The 23,482-nt window shown below is 48.2% G+C and overlaps 1 protein-coding gene and 1 pseudogene across 1 annotated transcript in view; both read left to right on the forward strand.

The window, feature by feature from the left end:
• The first annotated feature begins 5,810 nt into the window (after positions 1 to 5,810).
• On the forward strand, positions 5,811 to 7,125 carry LOC105726913 (RNA-binding protein 3-like; annotated as a pseudogene).
• Positions 7,126 to 7,654: 529 nt separating this feature from the next.
• The window catches only part of UBE2L3 (ubiquitin conjugating enzyme E2 L3), a 52,439-nt gene continuing 36,611 nt past the window's right edge, over positions 7,655 to 23,482 (forward strand). The window contains exon 1 of the mRNA XM_012466497.2: positions 7,655 to 7,712. Within this exon, the coding sequence (XP_012321920.1) occupies positions 7,686 to 7,712 (27 nt within the window). The 5' untranslated portion in view covers positions 7,655 to 7,685. The remainder of the gene's footprint in view (positions 7,713 to 23,482) is intronic.

The raw sequence follows: 23,482 nt of genomic DNA on the forward strand, positions 1-23,482 counted from the left end.
TGAGTCTGGGCTCTGAATTGGTGCTTGCAGGGTCTCACCCGCTGGCTCTGGCAGCCTGAATGTTACTGTAATCCCTGAGCCTTTGGACAAGCAGGCGCTGCTTCCCGAGGACCTCGTTGCTTCTCGAAGCATCTCTGTTTCCCAGCTCCCCACTGCTGCCAGGACAGACCTGTCTTCTGTCTTCTGGCATCTCCATTTCTCTTCCCTTTGGGTCTATTTCTTTTTTTTGAGATGGAGTCTTGTTCTGTCATCCAGGTTGGAGTGCAGTGGCGTGATCTCGGCTCACTGCAACCTGTCTCCTGGATTCAAGCGATTCTCCTGCCTCAGCCTCTCAAGTAGCTGGGATTACAGGAGCATTCCATCATACCCTGCTAATTTTTGTATTTTTAGTAGAGACGGGGTTTCACTATGTTGGTTAGGTTGGTCTCAAACTCCTGACCTCAGGCGATCCACCTGCTTCGGCCTCCCAAAGTGCTGGGATTACAGGCATGAGCCACCGTGCCCGGCCTGGCTCTGTTTGAATCACCCTCCTTCCTCTGCAGCCTGAAGCTTGAGGCCTCACCCATTTCCCAAAGGCACTAGTAGCAGTGACCGTTTGTTCTGTCATTTGACCATAGATCTAGGTCAGAGGACAGTCATTCATCAAATGTTTGTTGAGCATCCAGTCTGGCCAGGGCATGACAGGGGCCAAGTAGTGTGTTAATTTCTTCATTCACCAAGAACAGAGAATGGAGTAGAAGGAAGGTGGAAGGGGAAGGAAGGAAGGAAAAGAGAGAGGAAGGAGGATAGAAAAGAAGAAAGAAAAGTGGGAGGGAGAAAGGAGAGAAAGAGGGAGTCCTTTAGGTTATCTAAGCCCCCTCGGGACTTGGTCTGATCCTCACGGTCCAAGAGCAGCCTTGGGCTTGAGCCTCTGATCAGCCAGATGACTGAAAAGTTGATGAACAGCTTGAGTCCCAGCTTTTTCCTCTGTAAATGGGGTTGATAGCAGTTCTGACCCCAGAGGGCTGTTGGGGGAGTCACAGAGATTCTGTGTGCTGCCTTTGCACTCAGAAGGGTCCAGGCCAGGTGTGGTGGCTCACACCTGTAATCCCAACACTTTGGGAGGCTGAGGTGGGAGAATCTTGAGTCCGTGAGTTAGAGTCCAGCCTGGGCAACACAGTGACAACCTGTCTCTGCAAATATTTTTTTTCCAAACATTAGCCAGGCATGGAGGTGTGCACCTGTAGTTCTGGCTACTTGGGAGTCTGAAGTGGGAGGATCACTTGAGCACGGGAGGTCGAGGCTGTACTGAACCATGATCCACTGTACTCCAGCCTGAGAGACAGAGCCAGACCTTGTCTAAAAAAAAAAAAAAAAAATCAAAGGGGTTCAGCATGCATCTTACTGTCAGCTTACCCAAGGGAGCATAATAAATTGAGTCTCTGCTAATTGTAGAGGGAGGAATGACAAAGGCACCACAGGCGGAAGAAGCAGCCTGGGCACAGTGGGGGGGTACCATGTGGCACAACACTGATTGTGGGAAGTGAGGGATGTGAGAGATGAGGCTTCAAGTTGTCAGAGGGAGGTTGAGGCAGAGCCTCACCTGTATACTCTAGACAGGGGTCCAACTTCTGGTACCCAGCTTCCTAGCCCAGTGATGGGCCACTTCTCTCAGGGCCACAGTTTTCTCTTCTATCAAATAGAACGTCTTGGTACTGCTCTGTGGTGCCAGTGAAGGGTATAAGCATCCAGTGCCCAGCTGGCCATTTTCTGTCCCAGCAGAGGCACTTGCTTTTCCTTGTCCTCTTGCCTACTGGGGAACTCCTTCCATCCCTGGTTCCTCCCCCAGCTTCTACAAGGTCCCTCCTCTGAGCCCCCACACCTCACCAAACCCTCAACACCCTTTGATGTTTTCCTTGGTGCCTTCTCAGGATGCTGTGAGCTCCTTGGTGGCAGGTGCTCCCTGTGTATCTCTCTCTCTGGACCTGGGCCCAAGGCCTGATACGTGACCGCCCAGGACTCCATGCTGACTAGAGGAAGGAACAGCATGTGGTCAGTGTGAGCAGAAGGGCCTGGTAGTCCAGGAGGAGGAAGAAGCCACTTCTTTAAAATGTATCACTTGGGCTGGGCGCAGTGGCTCACGCCTATAATCCCAGCACTTTGGGAGGCCGAGGTGGGTGGATCACGAGGTCAAGAGATCGAGACCATCCTGGTCAACACAGTGAAACCCCGTCTCTACTAAAAAATACAAAAAAAAAAATTAGCTGTGCACGGTGGCCCGTGCCTGTAATCCCAGCTACTCGGGAGGCTGAGGCAGGAGAATTGCCTGAACCTGGGAGGCGGAGGTTGCGGTGAGCCGAGATCGCGCCATTGCACTGCAGCCTGGGTAACAAGAGGGAAACTCCGTCTCAAAAAAAAAAATAAAATAAAATAAAATAAATAAAATGTATCTCTTTTTGTTTGTTTGAGATGGAGTCTCACTCTATCACCCAGGCTGGAGTGCAATGGCGTGATCTCGGCTCACCGCAACCTCTGCCTCCCAGGTTCAAGCAATTCTCCCGCCTCAGCCTCTCGAGTAGCTGGGACTACAGGCATGTGCCCCCACACCCTGGGTAATTTTTGTATTTTTAGTAGAGACAGGGTTTCACTATGTTGGCCAGGCTGGCCTTGAACTCCTGACCTTGTGATCAGCCCACTTCAGCTTCCCAAAGTCCTGGGATTACAGGTGTGAGCCATCGCACCCAGCCTACTTATTTTTGTAGATATAGTGGTCTTGCTATGTTGCCCAGGCTGGTCTTGTACTCCTGGCCTCAAGTAATCCTCCTGCCTCAGCCTCCTGAAGTGCTGGGATTATAGACATGAGACTGTACCTAGCCAAAAGAAGCCACTTCTTTTTCTTCTTTTTTTTGTTTTGTTTTGTTTTGTTTTGTTTTTTTGAGACATGGTCTCACTCTTTCATGCAGACTTGAGTGCAGTGGCATGATCGTTGCTTGCTGCAGCCTTAGTCTCCTGGGCTCAAGTGATCCTCTCACCTCAGCTTCTGAAGAAGCTAGAATTACTTGGCCATCACATCTAGCTGATTTTTTAATTTTTTGTAGAGACGGGGTCTCCCTATGTTGCCCAGGCTGGCCTCAAACTCTTGGGCTCAAGCAATACTCCTGCCTTGGCTCCCCAAATGCTAGGATTACAGGCATGAGTCACCACGAGGTCACTTCTGATGACAGGGGAGGTGGCACAGAAAGGCTAGGTCTGCATGAACAGGGTTTGACTGAGTGGAGGGGAGCTGGTATGACTAGAAGCCAGGCCTGCTAGAGGGAGCAATGAAGGTTTTAGAGCAGGAGAGGGGCCCCAAAGGCCAGGCAGCCCTTCCACTGGGACTGGGTACATTTCCTGAGTGCTTGTTTAGCAAAAGCACTTTGCAGCTCAGAGGCTTGGCTTCCCACCTGCAAAGTGCAAGGGAGTCATCTTGCAGGCAGTGGCAAAGATGCAAGAAGATGCCATGGCAAAGGCTAGTCTTTGACATTGAGCCTCTCCTGATCTCACTCTATTTTCAGCTTAGCACTTCCCGGTCAAAGGTATGAATTGTGCTTCCTCAACTGACTTGGAATTTCTCAGAGTCGGAGTCCTTTCCCCCTGTAGTTCTCTACAGAGGAAAGCAATTCCCAATAAAGCTATGTTTTCCTTTGTCCTGGGCCCACTAAGGGCAGGCCCTAAGCTCACAGTGGATCCCAGAGTCAGTCCCCAGGCTTCCAAGTCCCCTGTGACATGAGGGAGCCGATGGGGTTCCTCATACATACGCCAAATGTGCATTGAACACCCAGTGTACTGACCTTCGGGGAGGTAAAAGGCAGAAGTGCCGATCACATGAGACTTGTCATTTAGTTTCTCCCTTCTTTCCTGTGTCAAGCCTGGGCTCCCAAGATGAGTGTGAGGCCAGCTTTATTCCAGGCTATATTATTTCCACTTCCCTTTCCTTCTCCCCTTTCAGGAGAAACCCACTGTTTTTAGAAAGAGAAAAATGTCCAGGCCTAGTGACTCACTCCTGTAATCCCCCCACTTTGGAAGGCCAAGGTGAGCAGATGGCTTGAAGTCAGGAGTTCGAGACCTGCCCGGCCAAAATGCTGAAACGCTGTCTCTACTAAAAATACAAAAATTAGCCAGCCATGGTGGCAAGCACTTGTAAGCTCAGCTACTCAGGAGGCTGAGGCAGGAGAATCACTTGAACCCGGGAGGTGGAGGTTGCAGTGAGCCGAGATCGTGCTATTGCACTTCAGTCTGGGCAACAGGGTGAAACTGTCTTGAAAAAAAAGAAAACCTCCTGAGTATATTCTGAAGCTATTCTCTTCTCTCTGCCTGCATTGGTACCTGTAATGCCAAACCACTGTCACCCTTTTTTTTTTTTTTTTTGAGATGGAGTTTTGCTCTTTATGCCCAGGCTGGAGTGCAATGGCGTGATCTCGGCAACCTCTGCCTCCTGGGTTCAAGCGATTCTCCTGCCTCAGCCTCCTGAGTAGCTAAGGTCTGTATGAACAGGGTTTCGCATTACAGGCATGCACCACCATGCTCGGCTAATTTTTGTATTTTTTAGTAGAGACGGGGTTTCTCCACGTTGGTCAGGCTGGTCTCGAACTCTCGACCTCAGGTGATCCGCCCACCTCAGCCTCCTAAAGTGCTAGGATTACAGGCGTGAGCCACCATGTCCAGGCCACTGTGACCTCTTTGCCTGAATGACTGCAACAGGTTTCCAAGTGGCCCCTGCTCCCCTTCTTCTCTTCTTACCTACTTCCATTCCCCATTCACCAATCAGAGTACTCTTTAAAACATGCATCTCAACCCAGGCGCAGTGGCTCATGCCTGTAATCCCAGCACTTTGGGAGGCTGAGGTGGGAGGATTGATTGAGCTCAGGAGTTTAAGACCAGCCTGGGCAAGATAGTGAGACTTCATCGATACAAAAAATAAAAAACTTAGCAGGGTGTGGTGGAATGTGCCTGTAGTCCCAGTTAATTGGGAGGCTGAGGCAGGAGGATCCCTTGAGCCTAGGAGGTCGAGGCTGCAGTGAGCTGCGATCGTGCCACTGTACTCCAGTCTGGGTGACAGATCAAGACTGTCTCAAAAAAGAAAAAAAAATGGAGCCGGCGAGGTGGCTCACATCTGTAATCCCAGCATTTTGGGAGGTCGGGGTGGGCCGATCACAAGGTCAGGAGTTCGAGACCAGCCTGGCCAATATGGTGAAACCCCCATCTCTATGAAAAATACAAAAATTAGCTGGTGGGGGTGGTGTGCACCTGTAGTCCCAGCTAATCGGGAGGCTGAGGCAGGAGAATGGCTTGAACCTGGGAGGTGGAGGTTGTAGTGAGCCGAGACTGTGCCACTGCACTCCAGCCTGGGCAACAGATCAAGACTCCATCTCAAAAAAAGAAAAAAAATTATCTGACCATGGGGTGGATACTCATATCTATCAAGGGCCTCTCACAGTACACCGGATAGAAACCAACTCCTCCCCTTTGTATAGGATCCTCCCTCCCACCCTATAATCCTTTTACTCTATTTTGGCCACACAGACAGCCTCATGGCCTTTGCCAGTGCTGCTTCCTCGGCTTGAAACATTCTCCACCAGCCTTCCCAGCTGTTACTTCCCATCTTCCAGGTCCCAGCATTGGCTTTGGAGCCAGCAGCCCACTTGGGACGGGAGCCTGTCTCTGCTTCTAGCTGGCCATGTGACCTTGGGCAAGTCACTGGCTTCCTCTTTGCTTCTTTTTCCTGCAAAATGAGGGCATTAATGCTAATATATCTCAGAAGGTGATCAAAGAAAACAAAGCACTCGCTTGTTTTCTCTGCTCTTCAGACGTCTCTGTGTGTTCGGCTTCTTTACGTTTTAGTTTCCAGGACTTGAATTCGCTGCCATGTCCTCTGAAGAAGGAAAGCTTTTCGTAGTGGGGGCTCAACTTTAACACCGATGAGCAGGCACTGAAGAGCACTTTAGCAGCTTCGGGCCTATCTCTGAGGTGGTCGTTGTCAAGGACCGGGAGACTCAGCGGTCCAGGGGTTTTGGTTTCATCACCTTCACCAACCCAGAGCATGCTTCAGTTGCCATGCGAGCCATGAACGGAGAGTCCCTGGATGGTCGTCAGATCCATGTGGATCACGCAGGCAAGTCTGCTCGGGGAACTAGAGGAGGTGCCTTTGGGACCCATGGGCGTGGTCGCAGCTACTCTAGAGGTGGTGGGGACCAGGGCTATGGGAGTGGCAGGTATTATGACAATCGACCTGGAGGGTATGGATATGGATATGGACGTTCCACTTTCAGAGACTATAATGGCAGAAACCAGGGTGGTTACGACCGCTACTCAGGAGGAAATTATAGAGACAATTATGACAACTGAAATGAGACATGAACATAATATACACAAGGAATAATTTTTGATCCAGGATCGTCCTTCCAAATGGCTGTATTTATAAAGGTTTTTGGAGCTACACTGAAACATCTTATTTTACAGTATATCAACCTGTTGTTTTTAAATTGAGCTGCCAAGGTAGCCAAAGACCTTTTAGACACCTCTATCTTTTAAAAAAAATTTTCTGCCTGTTTAAAGACAAGTTACATTTGTAGAGCCTGAGTATTTTTCTTTTTACCAGTTTTTTAGTTTGAACTCTCAGGATTATTGGATCTAGCAATAACTGGCAAGTTGGGCCAGATTGATTTCAAAAAATTAATATGTATCCAGGGACATTTTGAAAACCTGTACACAGTGTTTATTGTGGTTAGGAAGCAATTTTCAAATGTACCTATAAGAAATGTGCATCAAGCCAGCCTGACCAACATGGTGAAACCCTGTTCCTACTAAAAATACAAAAATTAGCTGGGTGTGGTGGTGCGCGCCTGTAATCCCAGCTACTCAGGGGGCTGAGGCAGGAGAATCACTTGGACCCAGGTGGCAGAGGTTGCAGTGAGCCAAGATTGTGCTACTGCCCTCCAACCTGAAAGAGCGAGACTCTGTCTCAAATAAAAATAAAAAAAAAAAAGAAATGTGCATCAGGAGCATGATTATCCAGGGGTGTTTTCTAATTCAGATTGCTGACCTGATTATATAGAAGAGTTGCTTTAAAATGTTTGCAAATGTCTTTTTTTTTTTTTTTAAATACTGGAAGAAAAAATATTCTGTTGTCTCATATAGTGTTTAGGATGTCATTTACAGAGCTTATTAAAAAGATGAACCTGCAAAAAAAAAAAAAAAGAAAGAAAACAAAGCACTCGAGACGGGTCTGGCACTTAGTAGGGCCATTTTCTTGATTTAGCTTCCTTGACCTCTCAAAGAAAAGTAGGTCCCCACAGTAACTTTCCTATCACTCAGTTTTCTTCACAGAGCTTAGCACAAGTTTTCTTAAGCTTAGCGCCTGCAGTGCCTGAAATAATCTTGGTTACCAACTATTTTATGAAATCAATATTTATTATGCGCCTACTATGTGTCAGGCACTGGTTATAACTGCCATGTGATTGGACGCTCCAAAAATGCGGCGGCCAAGCCTGTGCCGTTCACTTGCGTTCCTCCACGCTCCCCACAGCACGCTAGGAAGCACACAGTAGGTGCTCGGCTCTGCTCCTGGCCCCGCCCTGCGGCCCCTCCCCCGCTCCAGGAAGTGCGGGGGCTCTAGCCACCCGGCCGGCCGCGATGCATTCTGGGGAAGGAGCACCACCAAATCCAAGATGGCGGCCAGCAGGAGGCTGATGAAGGTAAAAGCCTTTCTCCGGCGGCGGTCCGGCTTAGGGTGGCGTCCTAGGCTCGGACTCCTGAGGCAGGCGGGGGTTTCTCAGGGCGCTGCCCTCTGGCTTCCTGCTCTACATGGCCTCGTCAGTCCCCCGGGCCGCGCGCCGGCTCAGGGAGCTAACGGGGCTGGCCTAGGCCGCAGCCTGGGCGGGAGTGCCAGGTCGCGTAGGGAGCCACTGCCAGCCCCTTTTCCCGGTCCGGGGCGTTCACGCCAACCTCCGCCTGGAGCGTGGCCGTGTCCCCCTGTCGCGGACGCCGCAGCCCGACCCGAGGGCGTAATGTGAGAGCGCGGTTGGGCGGCCCCAAACCGGGCGCTTTCGGGGAAGGCCCGAGCGTCGGAGCCCTTGCCCGGAGCTCGCGCCGCGGAACCGCCCCGCCCTGGGCCGCAGCGTACCGGGCTTGCTGCTCCGCTTGGCACGGCCGCAGCTCGGGAGTCTGGGAGGCTCGGGCTACGAAAGGGAGGAGGCGGCCAGGAGGCCAAAGTTAGGTCAGTTTGTTGGTGGGTCGTTTGAAATTGAGCTGGGTCCTAGCAAACTGTCGCCTTGTGACTGCAGAGTCACACAGCGGGCAAGTTCCAACTCCTGGAAGGCGTGGGTTCGGCCCCAAACGCGGCGCGGTTTTCCCTCCCTCTCCTCCACTCTGTCATCCCGATCTCCTTTCCCTGATGAAGCTAAGTGCCATTTTTTTTGGTGGGGGGGAGGGTAACGGTTGGTTTCTGTCGTTCGAATCAAAACGGGCCAAAGTTTCTAATGGTAACTTGGTACTTTGGATCTTGAATGCAGCGGGTTTCCTTCTCGCTAATTGTCTCCTTTTGTGAGGAAAGCATGCTAAATTGGCTTAGTTCTTTTACCAATGGATTTGCCAACGTCCTCTGGAGCCCACCCTGCCAGCATCTCTGAGTCGGCAGCCGAGTAGTGCTGCCTGTCTGCAACGGGCCGGAAATTAAAAAAAGGCCCAGGAGCCGGTTTCCTGAGGGGAAGATAAAGAGCTGGGGTTCGCTCTGGGCAGAGCAGTGCTTGGTAGAGCTAGACATTGAACTTGGAGTCACAGTCTCTGAACCTTCCCTCCCTCTCTCCCTACGAGCGTTTCCTTTCTTTTGTTCCTTAAGGGCTAGAGAGGACATTAACTTTGTAAAACTGGAGTGGAAGTGGGCATAGAAGAACAGTCAGCGGACTTCAGACCTCTCCTCATCTCTTCAGCTAGTGACACCACCGTTCACCAGATGAGGGATTTATTAATGGCTTGCTTAACCCTACTCCCAGATGCAGCCGTCCATTAACCCTTGTGGATTTGAATTTAGAAAGATTTCTGGAGTGCAGGCCAGGCGCGGGTAGCCCACGCTGGTAATCCCAGCACTCTGGGAGGCCGAGGTGGTTGAGGTCAGGAGTTCAAGACCAGCCTGGCCAAAATGGTGAAACACTGTCTCTACTAAAAATATAAAATTTAGCTGGGCGTGGTCGCATGTGCCTGTAATCCCAGTTACCCGGGAGGCTGAGGTGGGAGAATCACTTGAACCCGGCAAGTGGAGGTTGCAGTGAGCCAAGATCACCCCACTGCACTCCAGCCAGGACGACAGAGTGAGACTCCATCTCAGAAAAAAAGGTAGATTTCTGGAGTGCATGCCTTGCTTTCTAATGTTACTGAAATTACTCTGAATCTGTATCCTGTTCTCGCAGGTGCCCTCCTGAGTGCTCTCCTCCCCAGACAACCCCTCATGGACACCAGAGTTCTTTTAAAGCAGATACACAATTCTTTCACTCCAGTTAAAAACCTCTATGGTCTTATTGTCCTCAGCAGTTAATCCTAACCTCTTACTTGGCATGCAGGACCTTTCTGAGACTGGCTGAAAGCAATCTGTTTAGCCTCAGTGCCGCCTGCCCTTTGGTTTCCCACCATTCTTGCACCTAATCACAGTAGCTACTGTTTTTCCAGCTTTTACTTAATGCTTCATATGCATGATCGTGTTTAATCCTTCCTGTGGAGTAGACATTGTGATTTCCATTTTGTCAACGAGAAAAGATTCTTTTGCTTGTCCCTAGCTAGGGAGAGTGAGCTATGATTGAACTCAGTTCTTTCTCTAAAGCAAAGTTTTCTGTTCTTACTTGCTATCTGGTGTCCCTTTGCACGTGTCCTTTGCTCTACCCAAGAAAGGCTGCCTTCTCCTCACTTCTCCCTTCCAGAGAAGTCCCCTGTTCAACTTCAATGCCAACTACTCTGTGAGCCCCCTGCTCACACATCCCCCTTCAGACTGAGTTGTTTCCTCCTTTGTGTGACCACAGTACTTTCTTTATGTTTCTCTTTGAGCACTTGTCACAATCTGTTTGTGTTACAGACTTGTCTTTTCTACACTGTGTTCTGAGATCCTGAAGGGCAGGGATTTTGACCTAATTCATCCTGGTATCCCCCTAGCCTATCCCGTAGTTGGAATCCCCAGGTTCTCAGGAGTCTAAGAGGGGACTTACTATGATTTTAAAAATATTGTGTTTCTAAAAAAAAAAATGGAGCCTGGAAAAAATTTGTAACATTAACAGAGTATTTATTAAATATTAGGTTATTTACATAAATTACCTTTTCAACCTTCAAAGTTAGTGTATTGTCATTTTTATTTTTACAAATGGGGACATTGTGAGGTTAAATAGGTTAAGGGAGTTACCTAAGGTAGAGTTGTAGAAAGTGGTGGGGAGAGGTAAGATGCTGACTCTTCCTGGCTCCAGGACCCAAATTCCATGCCTCCTGTCAGGCTGTCTTCATTTCTTACTCCAAGGCTGCGTGGAGCCGTGTGTTGTTTCTTGAGGATGGAAAGCCTTTCCATTCACTAGGGGAACACCAGTTGTGTGATGCTAATCTTTGGCTGTGAGAGTCAATGTTTAAGCCTGGTTAGTTTTTTTTTTTTTTTAAAGGAGGAAAAATTATTGATCAGGTTGATCAACGAAGTCTTTCAGTACACAGGATGGAAATAAAGTGATTTTCGGTGGTGAAAAATTGGGACTTAATGCGTGGAACAGTGCCTTAGGCAAAGCAAGCAAGCAAATGTTGAATGATCAAATTAATTACGTCTTAAAGAACTTTGGATTTCTGTTAAAAATCTTTTCTAGGACATTCCACAGCAAAGATTTTGTAACAATGGACTGTCTGCAGATAGTGTAAAATACATTATTAAAAGTAGAGTGATTTGCATATTATACACTGAGAAGTTATTTTAGGCAAAGTGAGTATGATAAAGTCTTTGATTTTAAAAGCATTTGCCAAGAGTATTAACCTTTTTTAGAACCCTTTTTAGGATTTACATGTTAATAAAACATTAAGTACATTTTAATTTGCAAGCAGCTAATTTAGCATTGTTGGCAACAACCAGATTCCATTGCTTCAATCAGGATGGGGAAATTACTACAAAAGCCAAAAGTGAAAGCTTTATATGTGGCTTAGGCAACTGATTGCCATCTGATCATTTCTTTGCAGCTTCATGTTGCACACACCTCCCCCAAGGGCCCTCCTGTTGAGTAGCTTCCCAGAAGGGCTTTTCTCAGAGGGGAAATCTGTTCATTTAGAGGTGTGTGTGTAACGTTTTATTACTTATCATGACATAAATGTTGAGTTAAGGAGTTTTTGCTCTTGTTGCCCAGGCTGGAGTGCAATGGTGCGATTTCCGCTCACTGCAACCTCCTCCTCCCAGGTTCAAAGGATTCTCCTGCCTCAGGCTCCCAAGTAGCTGGGACTATAGGTATGCACCACCACTCCTGGCTAATTTTGTATTTTTTATTAGAGATGGGGTTTTACCATGTTGGCCAGGCTGGTCTCAAACACCTGACCTCAGGTGATCTGCCCACTGAGGCCTCCCCAAGTGTTGGGATTACAGGTGTGAGCCACGGTGCCCGGCCTAATGCTATTTAAAAATGTTCTCTCAGAACTTCATATTGTTATACTTTCTCCCAGTCCATAGTCATAGTAGGAGGAGCCTCTAAAAGTTCATTCTTTGGGTTTCATTGTATCAAGCGATGAGGTAGTTTGCTTTTGAGTATAGGTTTAGATTCTGAGGTTGAGTAATTAAGAAGATACTGCAGTGATACTATACTCCATGTGTCCCATGTGTCAGGAAGTGAGGGGAGTTTTATATATGATGTTATGCCAGTGTAAATGTCCTGAATCCACTGAGGTTTTGTGAATTGAGAAAAACGTTGCATCTTTTATCCTGAATTTATGTATTCTAGTAAGTTGGGACTGTTTCAGCTTCCCTTAATGATATTTTTTGTAAATGTTTGGGGCAGGCGATAGGAAGGAGTATACCCAATTATTGCAACAGTTGGGACCTTTTAAGATATTTACTAGAAAACCCTGAGACAGGCCAGGTACAGTGGCTCACATCTGTAATCCTAGCACTTTGGGAGCCTGAGGCGGGTGGATCACGAGGTCAGGACTTCGAGACCAGCCTGACCAACATAGTGAAACCCCATCTTTACTAAAAATACAAAAAATTAGGCCAAGCACAGTGGCTCACACCTGTAATCCCAGCACTTTGGGAGGCCGAGGTGGGTGGATCATGAGGTCAGGAGTTCAAGACCAGCCTGGCCAATATGGTGAAACCCCATCTCTACTAAAAAAAATACAAAAAATTATCTGGGCATGGTGGCATTTACCTGTAGTCCCAGCTGCTCGGGAGGCTGAGGCAGGAGAGTTACTTGAACCCGGGAGGCAGAGGTTGCAGTGAGCCGAGATCGCACCACTGCACTCCAGCCCGGGCGACAGAGCAAGACTCCGTCTCAAAAAAAAAAAAAATTAGCCAGGCGTGGTGGCAGTCGCCTGTAATCCCAGCTACTTGGGAGGCTAAGGCAGGAGAATCGCTTGAACCCGGGAGTCAGAAGTTGCAGTGAGCTGATATTGTGCTGTTGCACTCCAGCCCAGGCAATAGTGTGAGACTCCATTTCGAAAAAACAAAACAAAAACCCTGAGACAAAAACTCTTGTTTCAGGGTACTAGGGCCTTTTCTGACCTTGTTAACACTCTAAATTGGGAGACTGTTGCTTTAAACCTTTATTATAAGAGGACACTTGAAAGTATTCTCATTTTATTGAAACATTTATTACTATTTAAGATATTTCTATGTTCTGTGCTACAACAATAAGTTAGGAATTAAAGCTTAGAGAGCCATAGAGACATTCCTCCTGAGCCCAGACTCCAACCAGTTCCAGAGTTTTCCTGGGAATTGCACATGGATCTGTAGGCATCTAAGTCTTAGCTCCTCCTGTGACTCTCTCTCTCTGTCCTCACACTTCTCCTCCTGTCTTTTTTTTTTTTTTTTTTTTTTTGAGACGGAGTTTCGCTCTCGTTACCCAGGCTGGAGTGCAATGGCGCGATCTCGGCTCACCGCAACCTCCGCCTCCTGGGTTCAGGCAATTCTCCTGCCTCAGCCTCCTGAGTAGCTGGGATTACAGGCACGCGCCACCATGCCCAGCTAATTTTTTGTATTTTTAGTAGAGATGGGGTTTCACCATGTTGACCAAGATGGTCTCGATCTCTTGACCTCATGATCCACCCACCTCGGCCTCCCAAAGTGCTGGGATTATAGGCGTGAACCACTGCGCCCGGCCTCTCCTCCTGTCTTACCTTACTTAGTTAATGATTCACTTGTCTACTCAGTTGCTCAAGGAAAAAACGCCAGTGGAGCCCTTCTCAACTCTTCTTCCCTTGTCTAGTCACCTGGTGGATTCTGCTGAACTACTCCTTCAGTCTCTGTTCTCTGCCTGTCTTCTCTCCATCCCCACTCCCACTCCCACACCCTCAGTTCAGGCCATCTCTGTTTGTGGTGGACACCTGCATCGAGTTCCTTAGTGGTTTGCCTAAACTCCTTACTGGTCAGTGCGCCCTCTGTCCCACACCATTCCTAACCAGCAGTGCATTAGAGTAGTGTGTGGTGTGGTGTGCATTAGAGAAACACACATCCCCAGGCACTGCTCTCAGAGATTAGATATGAATTTAGTAGGGTAGGGTGAGGATGAGACTGGGACTCTGGATTACAAATGCACATTCCTTAGCTTGTTCCTTCAAGACTTGGTTTCACCAGCCTTATCTCTCCCTACTTGCCCGTTGAGTCCCCTAAACACAGTATGCTTTGCACACTGTGGGTCTCATGATTGGCATCCCTGTCTCTTCTCTGTACCAGGGTAACTTCCTGACCTTTGAAACTCAGCTTAAGGGGCACTTCCTCTGCCCTTGAGATCAGCGAAGGAGAAAAATGGCACGTACCTGGAACAAAGGAATCCTGGGCTGGCCACTATGTGCTGGATGTCTGCCACCTGAATAATGGCTTGCAGGGGAGGGAAAGACCCCTCTGACATTGAAGAAGAGGTTGAACTTGGTCTGGCCCTTTAAGCATGAGTAGAGTTTCAGCAGTTGAAGAAGAGAGGGACTGGGTGGCCAGTGAGGTTGAGTCTCTTTCATCCCTCAGGATGGCTGTGGGCAGTCCCTATGGGAAATACCTTGAGGAGCCCCAGAGACCATCTGGCTACTCCCCAGTGCTGGTTGCATCTGACCTTGTTTTGTCCCGCTTTGGGTTTTAGTTAGGCCAGCCTCTGAGATGCCTTCCAGAAGTGCTGAGGCATTGGGCTGATTTTACCCTAGATTGGCATGTCCAGTGCACCTAGTTCCTCCAGAGCTAGGAGCCCTCCCTCTGCCAGGCCAGCCTTGGAGGGTGAGCTACCTCTCTGTGGAGGGGTGTCACCGAGGGCAGTGCTGATGGATTTAAGGACAGGTGGCAGAGATACCATAGCCTTTAGGTTGAGGGATCAGATAGACATATCTCCTGGATAGCCGTAATATCCAGGAGAAGTGGCATGCCACTCACTCAAGAAGGGCTTTGCATGCATTTGCTGTGGCCAGCTTCATCCTGCCTGTTCTTGGGCGACATAGATAATTCTAACTCCCCAGGCCTCCCACCCATATAAGAAAGGGAGGAAGGGGCTTTTGCTCAGAGCAAAGCTACGTAGAAGGAGACTATAGCATAGCAGTTAAAAGCTCAGATTCTAGGGTTTCAATCCTGGGCCTGCCACATCTTAGCTGAGTGACCCTGGGCAAATTATTTAACCTCTCTGTGCCTTAGTTACTTTGTCTGTGTATGAAGGTTAAATGAGTTAATATATACCAACTGCTTAGAAGAATGTCTAGCATATACTTAGTGTGAGCTACTTGTAGATATTATTATTGGGAATAACCGATACATGTTCCAAGGCAGTGAGGTGACCAGCCTGACAGAAGGGGAGGATTTGGAGGAGTGATAGGAGATGATACTGTGAAGGTGGTTTCAGGCTAGGTTGGGGCCAGCCTGCCTGGACATACCTTCATCACTGAGAGCCCATTCTCTTACCTGTGGTACTCTGTTATTCTGTACGTTGGTGAAAGAGTTATTGAGACAGCTGTATGAATGTTTGGTTAACAGTGTTGGCTGGGGGAGAGGTGCGGTGGCTCACGCTTGGAATCCCAGCACTTTGAGAGGCCAAGGTGCGTGGATCACGAAGTCAGGAGATTGAGACCATGCTCGCCAACATGGTGAAACCCCGTCTCTACTAAAAATACAAAAAATTAGCCAGGTGTGGTGACATGTGCCTGTAGTCCCAGCTACTCAGGAGGCTGAGGCAGGAGAATCACTTGAACCTGGGAGGTGGAGGTAGTGGTGAGCTGAGATGGTGCCACTGCACTCCAGGCTGAGTGATAGAGAGAGAGTCTCTTTTAAAAAAAGAAAGAAAGAAAGAAAAAGAGAAAAGTTTACTTTTCTCAACAAAATTGAGTAGCTAGGCCAGGTGCAATGGCTCACGCCTATAACCCCAGCATTTTGGGAGCCCAAGGTGGGCGGATCAGGAGGTCAGGAGATTGAGACCATCCTGGCTAACACTGTGAAACCCCGTCTCTACTAAAAATACAAAAAATTAGCCGAGTGTGGTGGCACATGCCTGTAATCCCAGCTACTCAGGAGGCTGAGGCAGGAGAATCACTTGAACCGGAAGGTGGAGGTTGCACTCCAACCTGGGCAACAAGAACGAAACTCCATCTCAAAAAAAGAAAAGCAAAATAGTTTACTCTTTCCAACAAAATTGAATAGCTAGGCCAGTTGGGGTGGCTCACACCTGTAATCCCAGCACTTTGGGAGGCTGAGGCGGGCAGATCACTAGGTCAGGAGATTGAGACCATCCTGGCTAACACAGTGAAACCCCACCTCTACTAAAAATAAACAAATTAGCCAGGAGTGGTGGCGTATGCCTGTAGTCCCAGCTACCCGGGAGGCTGACGCAGGAGAATCGCTTGAACTTGGGACGTGGAGGTTACGGTGAACTGAGATGGTGCCACTGCACTCCAGCCTGAGTGGTAGAGCGAGACTCTTGTCTTTAAAAAAAAAAAAAAAAGTAAAAAAGAAAAGAAAAAGAAAAGTTTACTTTCCCCAACAAAATTGAATAGCTAGGCCAGGCACGGTGGCTCACATCTGTAATCCCAGCACTTTGGGAGGCTGAGGTGGGAACATGCCACCACGCCCAGCTAATTTTTGTAGTTTTAGTTAAGATGAGGTTTCACTGTGTTAGCCAAGCTGGTCTCAAACTCCTGCCCTCAGGTGATCCGCCCTCCTCAGCCTCCCAAAGTGCTAGGATTACAGGTGTGAGCCACTGTGTCTGGCCTAAAATTGAATAGCTCTTGAACTCAAAATTTATTTTCCTAATATCTCAGAAACTTACCTTGTGTATTTTCCCTTCATGTCCTGCATATACGTCCAGTGTAGGGTGACAATCACTGTGTCCAAAGATGAGCATAGGTGCTATGGAAGGCTTCCACAGGTGCTGAGCCAGGTTAGGGATGGGTTTGAAAGCAAATCTTGACTGAGAAGTTGAGGTCTCAGATGTAATATTGTTGCTTCTCCCAGGTTCAAGCAATTCTCCTGCCTCACCTTCCCAAGTAGCTGGGATTACAGGTGCCAGACACTATGCCCAGCTAATTTTTTTTTTCTTTTTTGAGATGGAGTCTCGCTCTGTCTCCAGGCTAGAGTGCAGTGGCCCAACCTCCGCCTCCTGGGTTCAGGCGATGCTCCTGCCTCAGCCTCCCGAGTAGCTGGGACTACAGGCATGTGCTGCCATGCTCAGCTAATTTTTGTATTTTTTTTTTTTTTTTTAATATAAAGATGGGGTTTCACCATGTTGGTCAGGCTGGTCTTGAACTCCTGACCTCAGGTGATCCGCCCGCCTTGGCCTCCAAGGTGCTTGGATTACAGGCGTGAGCCACCACGCCCGGCCTAATTTTTGTATTTTTAGTAGAGATGGGGTTTCGCTATGTTGGCCAGGATGGTCTCGATTTTGACTTCATGATCTGCCCACCTCAGCCTCCCAAAGTGCTGGGATTACAGGTGTGAGCCACTTTGCCTGGCCAATTTTTTTGTATTTTTAATAGAGACGAGGTTTCACCCTTTTGGCCAGGCTGGTCTCAGATGCCTGACCTTGTGACCTTGTGATTCACCCGCCTCAGCCTTTTTTTTTTGAGACAGAATCTCACTCTGTTTTCCAGGTTGGAGTGCAGTAGCACTGTTTTGGCTCACTGCAACCTCTACCTCTGGAGGCACTATCTTGGCTCACTGCAGCCTCCTAAGTAGCTGGAATTACAGGCACCTGCCACCACACCTGGCTAATTTTTGTAATTTTTAGTAGAGACGGGATTTCAGTATGTTGGCCAGGCTGGTCTTGAACTCCTGATCTGCCTGCCTCGGCCTCCCAAAGAGGTGGGATTACACATGTGAGCCTCTGTGCCCGGCTGTTGTCTTCTCTTTCAATCTTGAAGCAGAAAGTTAAGAAAGTTGCTTCTGGTTGCTGTGTAGTTTCTTCTTCTGACCCTTGCCACACACACTCTAGAATTCCAGAGCTGCGAGCGGGACTTTGGAAGGCAGACACCAGTGGCCTCAGTTTACAGATGAGGAAGCTGAAGTCATTGGTGGAGCCAGGCCCACCATTAAGGTCCTGTGCTCTCAGGGCCCTGCTCCTTCTTTTTATATGGTTGCTTTTGGTTTTGAGGAAGGGACACGATGGAGAGGAAGAGGGTTCATTTCAGATTAGGTGGCTGTCTGGATTTTGTTTGTTTTGGTTTTTAACAGTTCCAGGGCTGTGTTGATTATAGTTTTCTGTATTTCATTTTCTTTTCTTTTTTTTTAAATTATTATTTTTTGCCCTTCTCCTGATTGTAATGTGTTTCATTTTCTTGTCAGATTGTTCCCCCACTTTCCTAGCATAGCTCAGCAGAGCGGGGAACATTCTCTTTGACACCTCCTAGCCCAGCAGGCACATCTGCAACCAAAGCAGATGTTAATGTCAAAGTCAAGGCTCATGTGGTTCCATCTTTCTGAGAGGGGACCCACCGGACTCATGGTGTGGGAGAAGGCATAACAGAGGTCGAATAGCCTCTGAACTCATCTAAGGTGGCTTGTTAAAAAAGTCTGTTTCACAGCATCGTGCCTCTTGTTAAGAACAGTCAGCACACAAAAACCTAAGCTTCCTGAAGGGATTCTCCATGAGTTTTACACAGGCAGTTCCTATTGTGCCCGTTTGTCCTGTGTCAGACTTTGTGTCATTGGGTCTGTTGTGGATAGACTTGAAGAGGTCAGTGTTCCAGTCCTCAGGGAGCTGTCAGTCTGGTAGGTGGGTGCTGGGCTCTGGAGTATGTACTGGAGGTCAGGAATGCCAGGCACACCCATGTACAGATGGACACCGAAGCACCTTCCAGGAACGAGGCCTGGCAGCCAGAAGCTGGTGTCAAGGCCTGCTGAGTTGGAGCCTTGACCACGCTTCCCCCATGCTTACTCTGGCGGTTGTGTGCAGTGCGTTCCTCTAAGCCTGTGTTGAGTGTTCTCTTTTGTTGTGACCTCTTAGAATGACCACCTGAGGAGGAGTGTGCTGCGATAGAGTAATAGAGTTCAGATGTAGATTTCTGCCTTTGACTCCTTAGTGTCGTCCCTTTGAGCCTCAGTGTCCTGATTTCTACAGAGGATGATGAGATGACTTTGTAAAGTTATGATCATAGCCAAGTGTATTTATTTATTTATTTGAGATGGAGTTTCACTTGTTATCTAGGCTGGAGTGCAATGGTGCGATCTCAGCTCACTGCATCCTCCATCTCCCAGGTTCAAGCAATTCTCTTGTCTCAGCCTCCCAAGTAGCTGGGATTACACAAGTGCGCCACCACACCTGGCTAATTTTTGTATTTGTAGCAGAGACAGGGTTTCACCGTGTTGGCCAGGCTGGTCTTGAATTCCTGACCTCAGGTGATCCACCTGCCTCAGCCTCCCAAAGTGCTGGAATTACAGGCGTGAGCCACCATGGCCGGCCCCAGGTGTATTAGCTATGATGATAACTAAATACAAGATAGTTAGGATATTGCTGACCTCGGGAAGGGATGATGTCTTGCCATGGGTCCTGCCCTATTAGCTGAATATTAGTTGAAATGAGAGAATTGCATTAGAAGGTCATGAGGCTTATGTTTAGATTTTCAGTGTATTGAATTATATTTAAATCATGATTTAGTGGCCAGACACAGTGGCTTATGCCTATAATCCCAGCACTTAGGAAGGCTGAGACAGGTGAATCACTTGAGCCTAGGAATTTGAGACCAGTCTGCCCAACATAGTGAGACCCCGTCTCTACAAAAACGTGAAAAGATTAGCTGGGCACAGTGGCACATTCATATAGTCGCAGCTACTCAGAAGGCTGAGGTGGGAGGATCACTTGAGCTCTGGAGGTTGAGACTACAGTGAGCTGTGATTGTGCCACTGCACTCCAGCCTGGGCAACAGAGCAAGACCCAGTCTCAGGGAAAAAAATAAAAAGTCATTGCCAAGAGTTGCCTTATGAAAACTTGGAAAGTTTGCATTTCTGTTACAATTATTCACTTTGATAGACTAGTTATACTGGAATTTGGTAGATTTAAGGCAGGTTTATGTAACTTTCCTCAGATGTCCAGTTCCATCTGCCAGGTTTTGTTTTGCCTGGGCAGGAGGAGCCTAGAAATAATCCTTGTATAACACAGGCACATCATGACTAGCTGTGCTGGGCTAGGGGAAATACTGAATATGTTCATGTTTTTGTTGATGTAAATATTGGGCAGTACTATTCCAGAGCAAGCTAAGCCCTCCTGGGATCCCACAGAGTAAAGAAGAGCACCTGCTCTGTCCATTTCTGATGGGTGCATTAACCCACCACTTTGGGTGGCTGAGCTAGTCAAAGAAGAGCAATTTCAGTAGTGTTTCTAGTCCTGGGCCTGCTCTGTACAGTTTTACTTGAACCTCTCTGAGCCTTGGCTTTACCATCTGTAAAATGGGGCTAATATGCCCCATTTGCCCATCTCAAGGCTATGGTGAGGCTTCAGTCATATCCCATGTGCTGTGAATTGTAAACAGTGCAGAATGGTTTCATAATTGACCACTTCCTCTCATACCATGGCTGCCCCTTTCCTATCATCTCTGTTTCTGTTCTTTGTTGGAATCCCCTCCCCCGACTCCTCCCCTCCTTTCCCCTCCTTTCAGTGATCTCAGCTCACTGTAGCCTGTGCCTCCCTGGTTCAAGTGATTCCCGTGCCTCAGTCTCCTGAGTACTGAGACTACAGGCATTTACCAGCACTCCTGGCTTGCTTATTTATTTATTTATTTGACCAAGTCTCACTCTGTTGCCTAGACTGGAGTACAGCGGCGCGATCTTGGCTCATTGCAACCTCTGCCTCCCAGATTCAAGCCAGTCTTCTTTCTCAGCCTCTTGAGAAGCTGGAATTACAGGCATGTACCACCGTGCCAAGTTAAGTTTTTGTATTTTTAGTAGAGATGGGGTTTCACCATGTTGGTCAGGCTCATCTCGAATTCCTGACCTTGTGATCTACCTGCCTTAGCCTACCAAAGTGCAGGGATTATAGGTATGAGCCACTGTGCCCAGCCTTTTGAATTTTTAGTAGAGATGGGGTTTTACCATGTTGGCCAGGCTGATCTCGAACTCCTGATCTCACATGATCTGCCTGCCTTACCCTCCCAAAGTGCTGGGATTATAAATGTGAGCCACCATACCGGGCCTCTTTTCTTCAAGAGACAAGGTCTTGCTTTTTTGCCCAGGCTGGAGTGCAGTGGCATGATCGTAACTCATTATAACCTCAAGTTCCTGGGCTCAGAGGACCTTCCTGCCTCATCTTCTTGAGTAGCTGGGACTACAGGTATATGCCACCATGCCCAGCTAATTTTTTTTTTTTTAAGAGATGGAGTCTCATTCTGTCCCAGGCTGGAGTACCGTGGCGTGATCTCAGCTCACTGCAACCTCTGCCTTCTGGGTTCAGGCAATTCTCCCACCTCAGCCTCCTGAGTAGCTGGGACTACAGGTGCATGCCAACGCACCCGGCTACTTTTTTGTATTTCAGTAGAGATGGAGTTTTACCTTGTTGCCCAGGCTAATCTTGAACTCATGAGCTCAGGCAGTCCGCCTGTCTTGGTCTCCCAAAATGCTAGGATTACAGGTGTGAGCCTCTGCACCCAGCCTGCCCGGCTAATTTTTATTTTATTTTATTTTGTTTTTAGACAGAGTCTCAGTCTATCCCCTAGGCTGGAGTGCAGTGGTACAACCTCAGCTCACTGCAACCTTCGCCCCCCCAGACTCAAGTGATCCTCCCACCTCAGCCCCCCAAGTAACTGAAGACTATAAGTGAAACTATGCCCAGCTAATTTTTGTATTTTTTGATAGAGATGGGGTTTTGCCATGTTTTCCAGGCTAGTCTTGAACCCCTGGGCTCAAGTAGTTCACTCCATTGGCCTCCAGAAGTGCTAGGATTATAGGCGTGAACCACCACGCCTGGCCATTTTTTTTTTCCATGCCAAGCTTCTTGGCACATTTTGTTGTTCTTATTTTTGTAGAGATGGGATCTTGCTATGTTTCCTAGGCTGGTCTTGAACTCCTGGCCTCAAGTGATCCTCCTACCTTTACTTCCCAAAATGCTGGGATTTTAGGTGTGAGCCACTGTGCTGGCCAGTGTTCACTTAAAAAAAAAAAATTCAGAACCGTCCGAGTGGGGTGGCTCATGCCTATAATCCCAGCACTTTGTGAGGCAGAGACGGGAGTATCACCTGAGGTCAGGAGTTCGAGACCAGCCTGGCTAACATGGTGAAACTCATTTTTACTAAAAATACAAAAGATTAGCTGGACATGGTAGTGTGTGCCTGTAATCCCAGCTACTCAAGGAGCTGAGAGGGGAGAATCGCTTGAACTTGGGAGGCTTTGGTGAGGTTGTGGTGAGCAGAGATGGTGCCATTGCCCTCCAACTTGGGCAACAAGAGTGAAACTCCGTCTCAAAAATAAAATTCAGAACAGTGTCTGGGGTTTGGTGACTATAGACTTGTTGCAGTCAGAGGGGATTTTTTTTCCATTTCTTCTATGTGCCTAGTTCAGTGGGAGGTTTTGGTCCTTTTAGGAGCTTGTTTCTAGCTGTAGAAATGACACTGCATTCATCAAGGCTCCAGTTTTTTCCTTGCCAAGAGACTGGGTGATATGAATGTGGTGTTCTTTTTTTTTCCTTTTGTTTTTTCTTTTTTTTTGTGACAGAGTCTCGCTTTATCACCCAGGCTAGAGTGCAGTGGCATGATCTCAGTTCACTGTAACCTCTGCCTCCAGGGTTCAAGCAATTCTCCTGCCTCAGCCTGCTGAGTAGCTGGGATTACAGGCATGTGCCACCATGCCCAGCTAATTTTTGTATTTTTAGTAGAGACGGGCTTTCAGCATGTTGGCCAGGCTGCTCTCGAGCTCCTGACCTCAGGTGATCCACCCACCTCAGCCTCCCAAAGTGCTGGGATTACAGGTGTGAGCCACTATGCCTGGCCCTGAATGTGATGATTCTTAAGCAGGGCATGGAGTGCACATCACAGACATCTGGGAGCACTCCCCACTCAAAGGTACCCATCCTGCCCTTGGGGCTGATGCAGTAAGCAGGTCCTAGATGATGCCTAGGCACAGTCAGCTCTCCTTCCTTCTCTCCTGTGCCCCTCTCCCGCCCCTCCCCTGCCTCTCTGCATGTTGGTATTAAACATCTCCCAGGGGCTTGGCCATGCACCCTGGCTGAAAATTCTGGCCCTGATGATGACTTATACCTGAGTTGGTAAACACTTCAGCTAAACTGGCTTCCTTGCTGCTTCCCTAATACTCCCACTGATATCTGCCCTCCATGCCTCTGCATACACATTTCCCACATATGGACTCCTGTTCTCTAGCAGTTCTGTCTTCCCCCATCTTTCAAGGCCTATCTCAGAGCCTCTCTTCCACAAAGCTGTTCCCTCCATGGGTGTCTGCTGGACTTTCCTCGCTCTGACCTAAAGGTTCCTAGAGCAGGCCTAACGTGGTGGCTCACGCCTGTAATCCCAGCACTTTGGGAGGCCGAGGTGGGTAGATCCATGAGGTCAGGGGTTCAAGACCAGCCTGGCCAAGATGGTGAAACCCCGTCTCTACTAAAAATACAAAAATTAGTTGGGCATGGTGGTGGGCACCTGTAATCCCAGCTACTCAGGAGGCTGAGACAGAGAATTGCTTGAACCTGGGAGGTGGAGGTTGCAGTGAGCTGATATCGTGCCACTGCATTCCAGCCTGGGTGACAGAGTGAGACTTCATCTAAAAAAAGAAAAAAAGGTTTCTAGAGCAGCATTTCTCTGTTCTTTTAACCCACCCTCAACAGCCAAGGAAAGTGACGTTAAGCTTAGCTTTCCTTTA

The sequence above is a fragment of the Aotus nancymaae genome, unplaced genomic scaffold, assembly GCF_030222135.1.
Source record: "Aotus nancymaae isolate 86718 unplaced genomic scaffold, 86718_ANA_hifiasm-v0.15.2.pri h1tg000210l, whole genome shotgun sequence".
NCBI lineage: Eukaryota > Metazoa > Chordata > Mammalia > Primates > Aotidae > Aotus > Aotus nancymaae.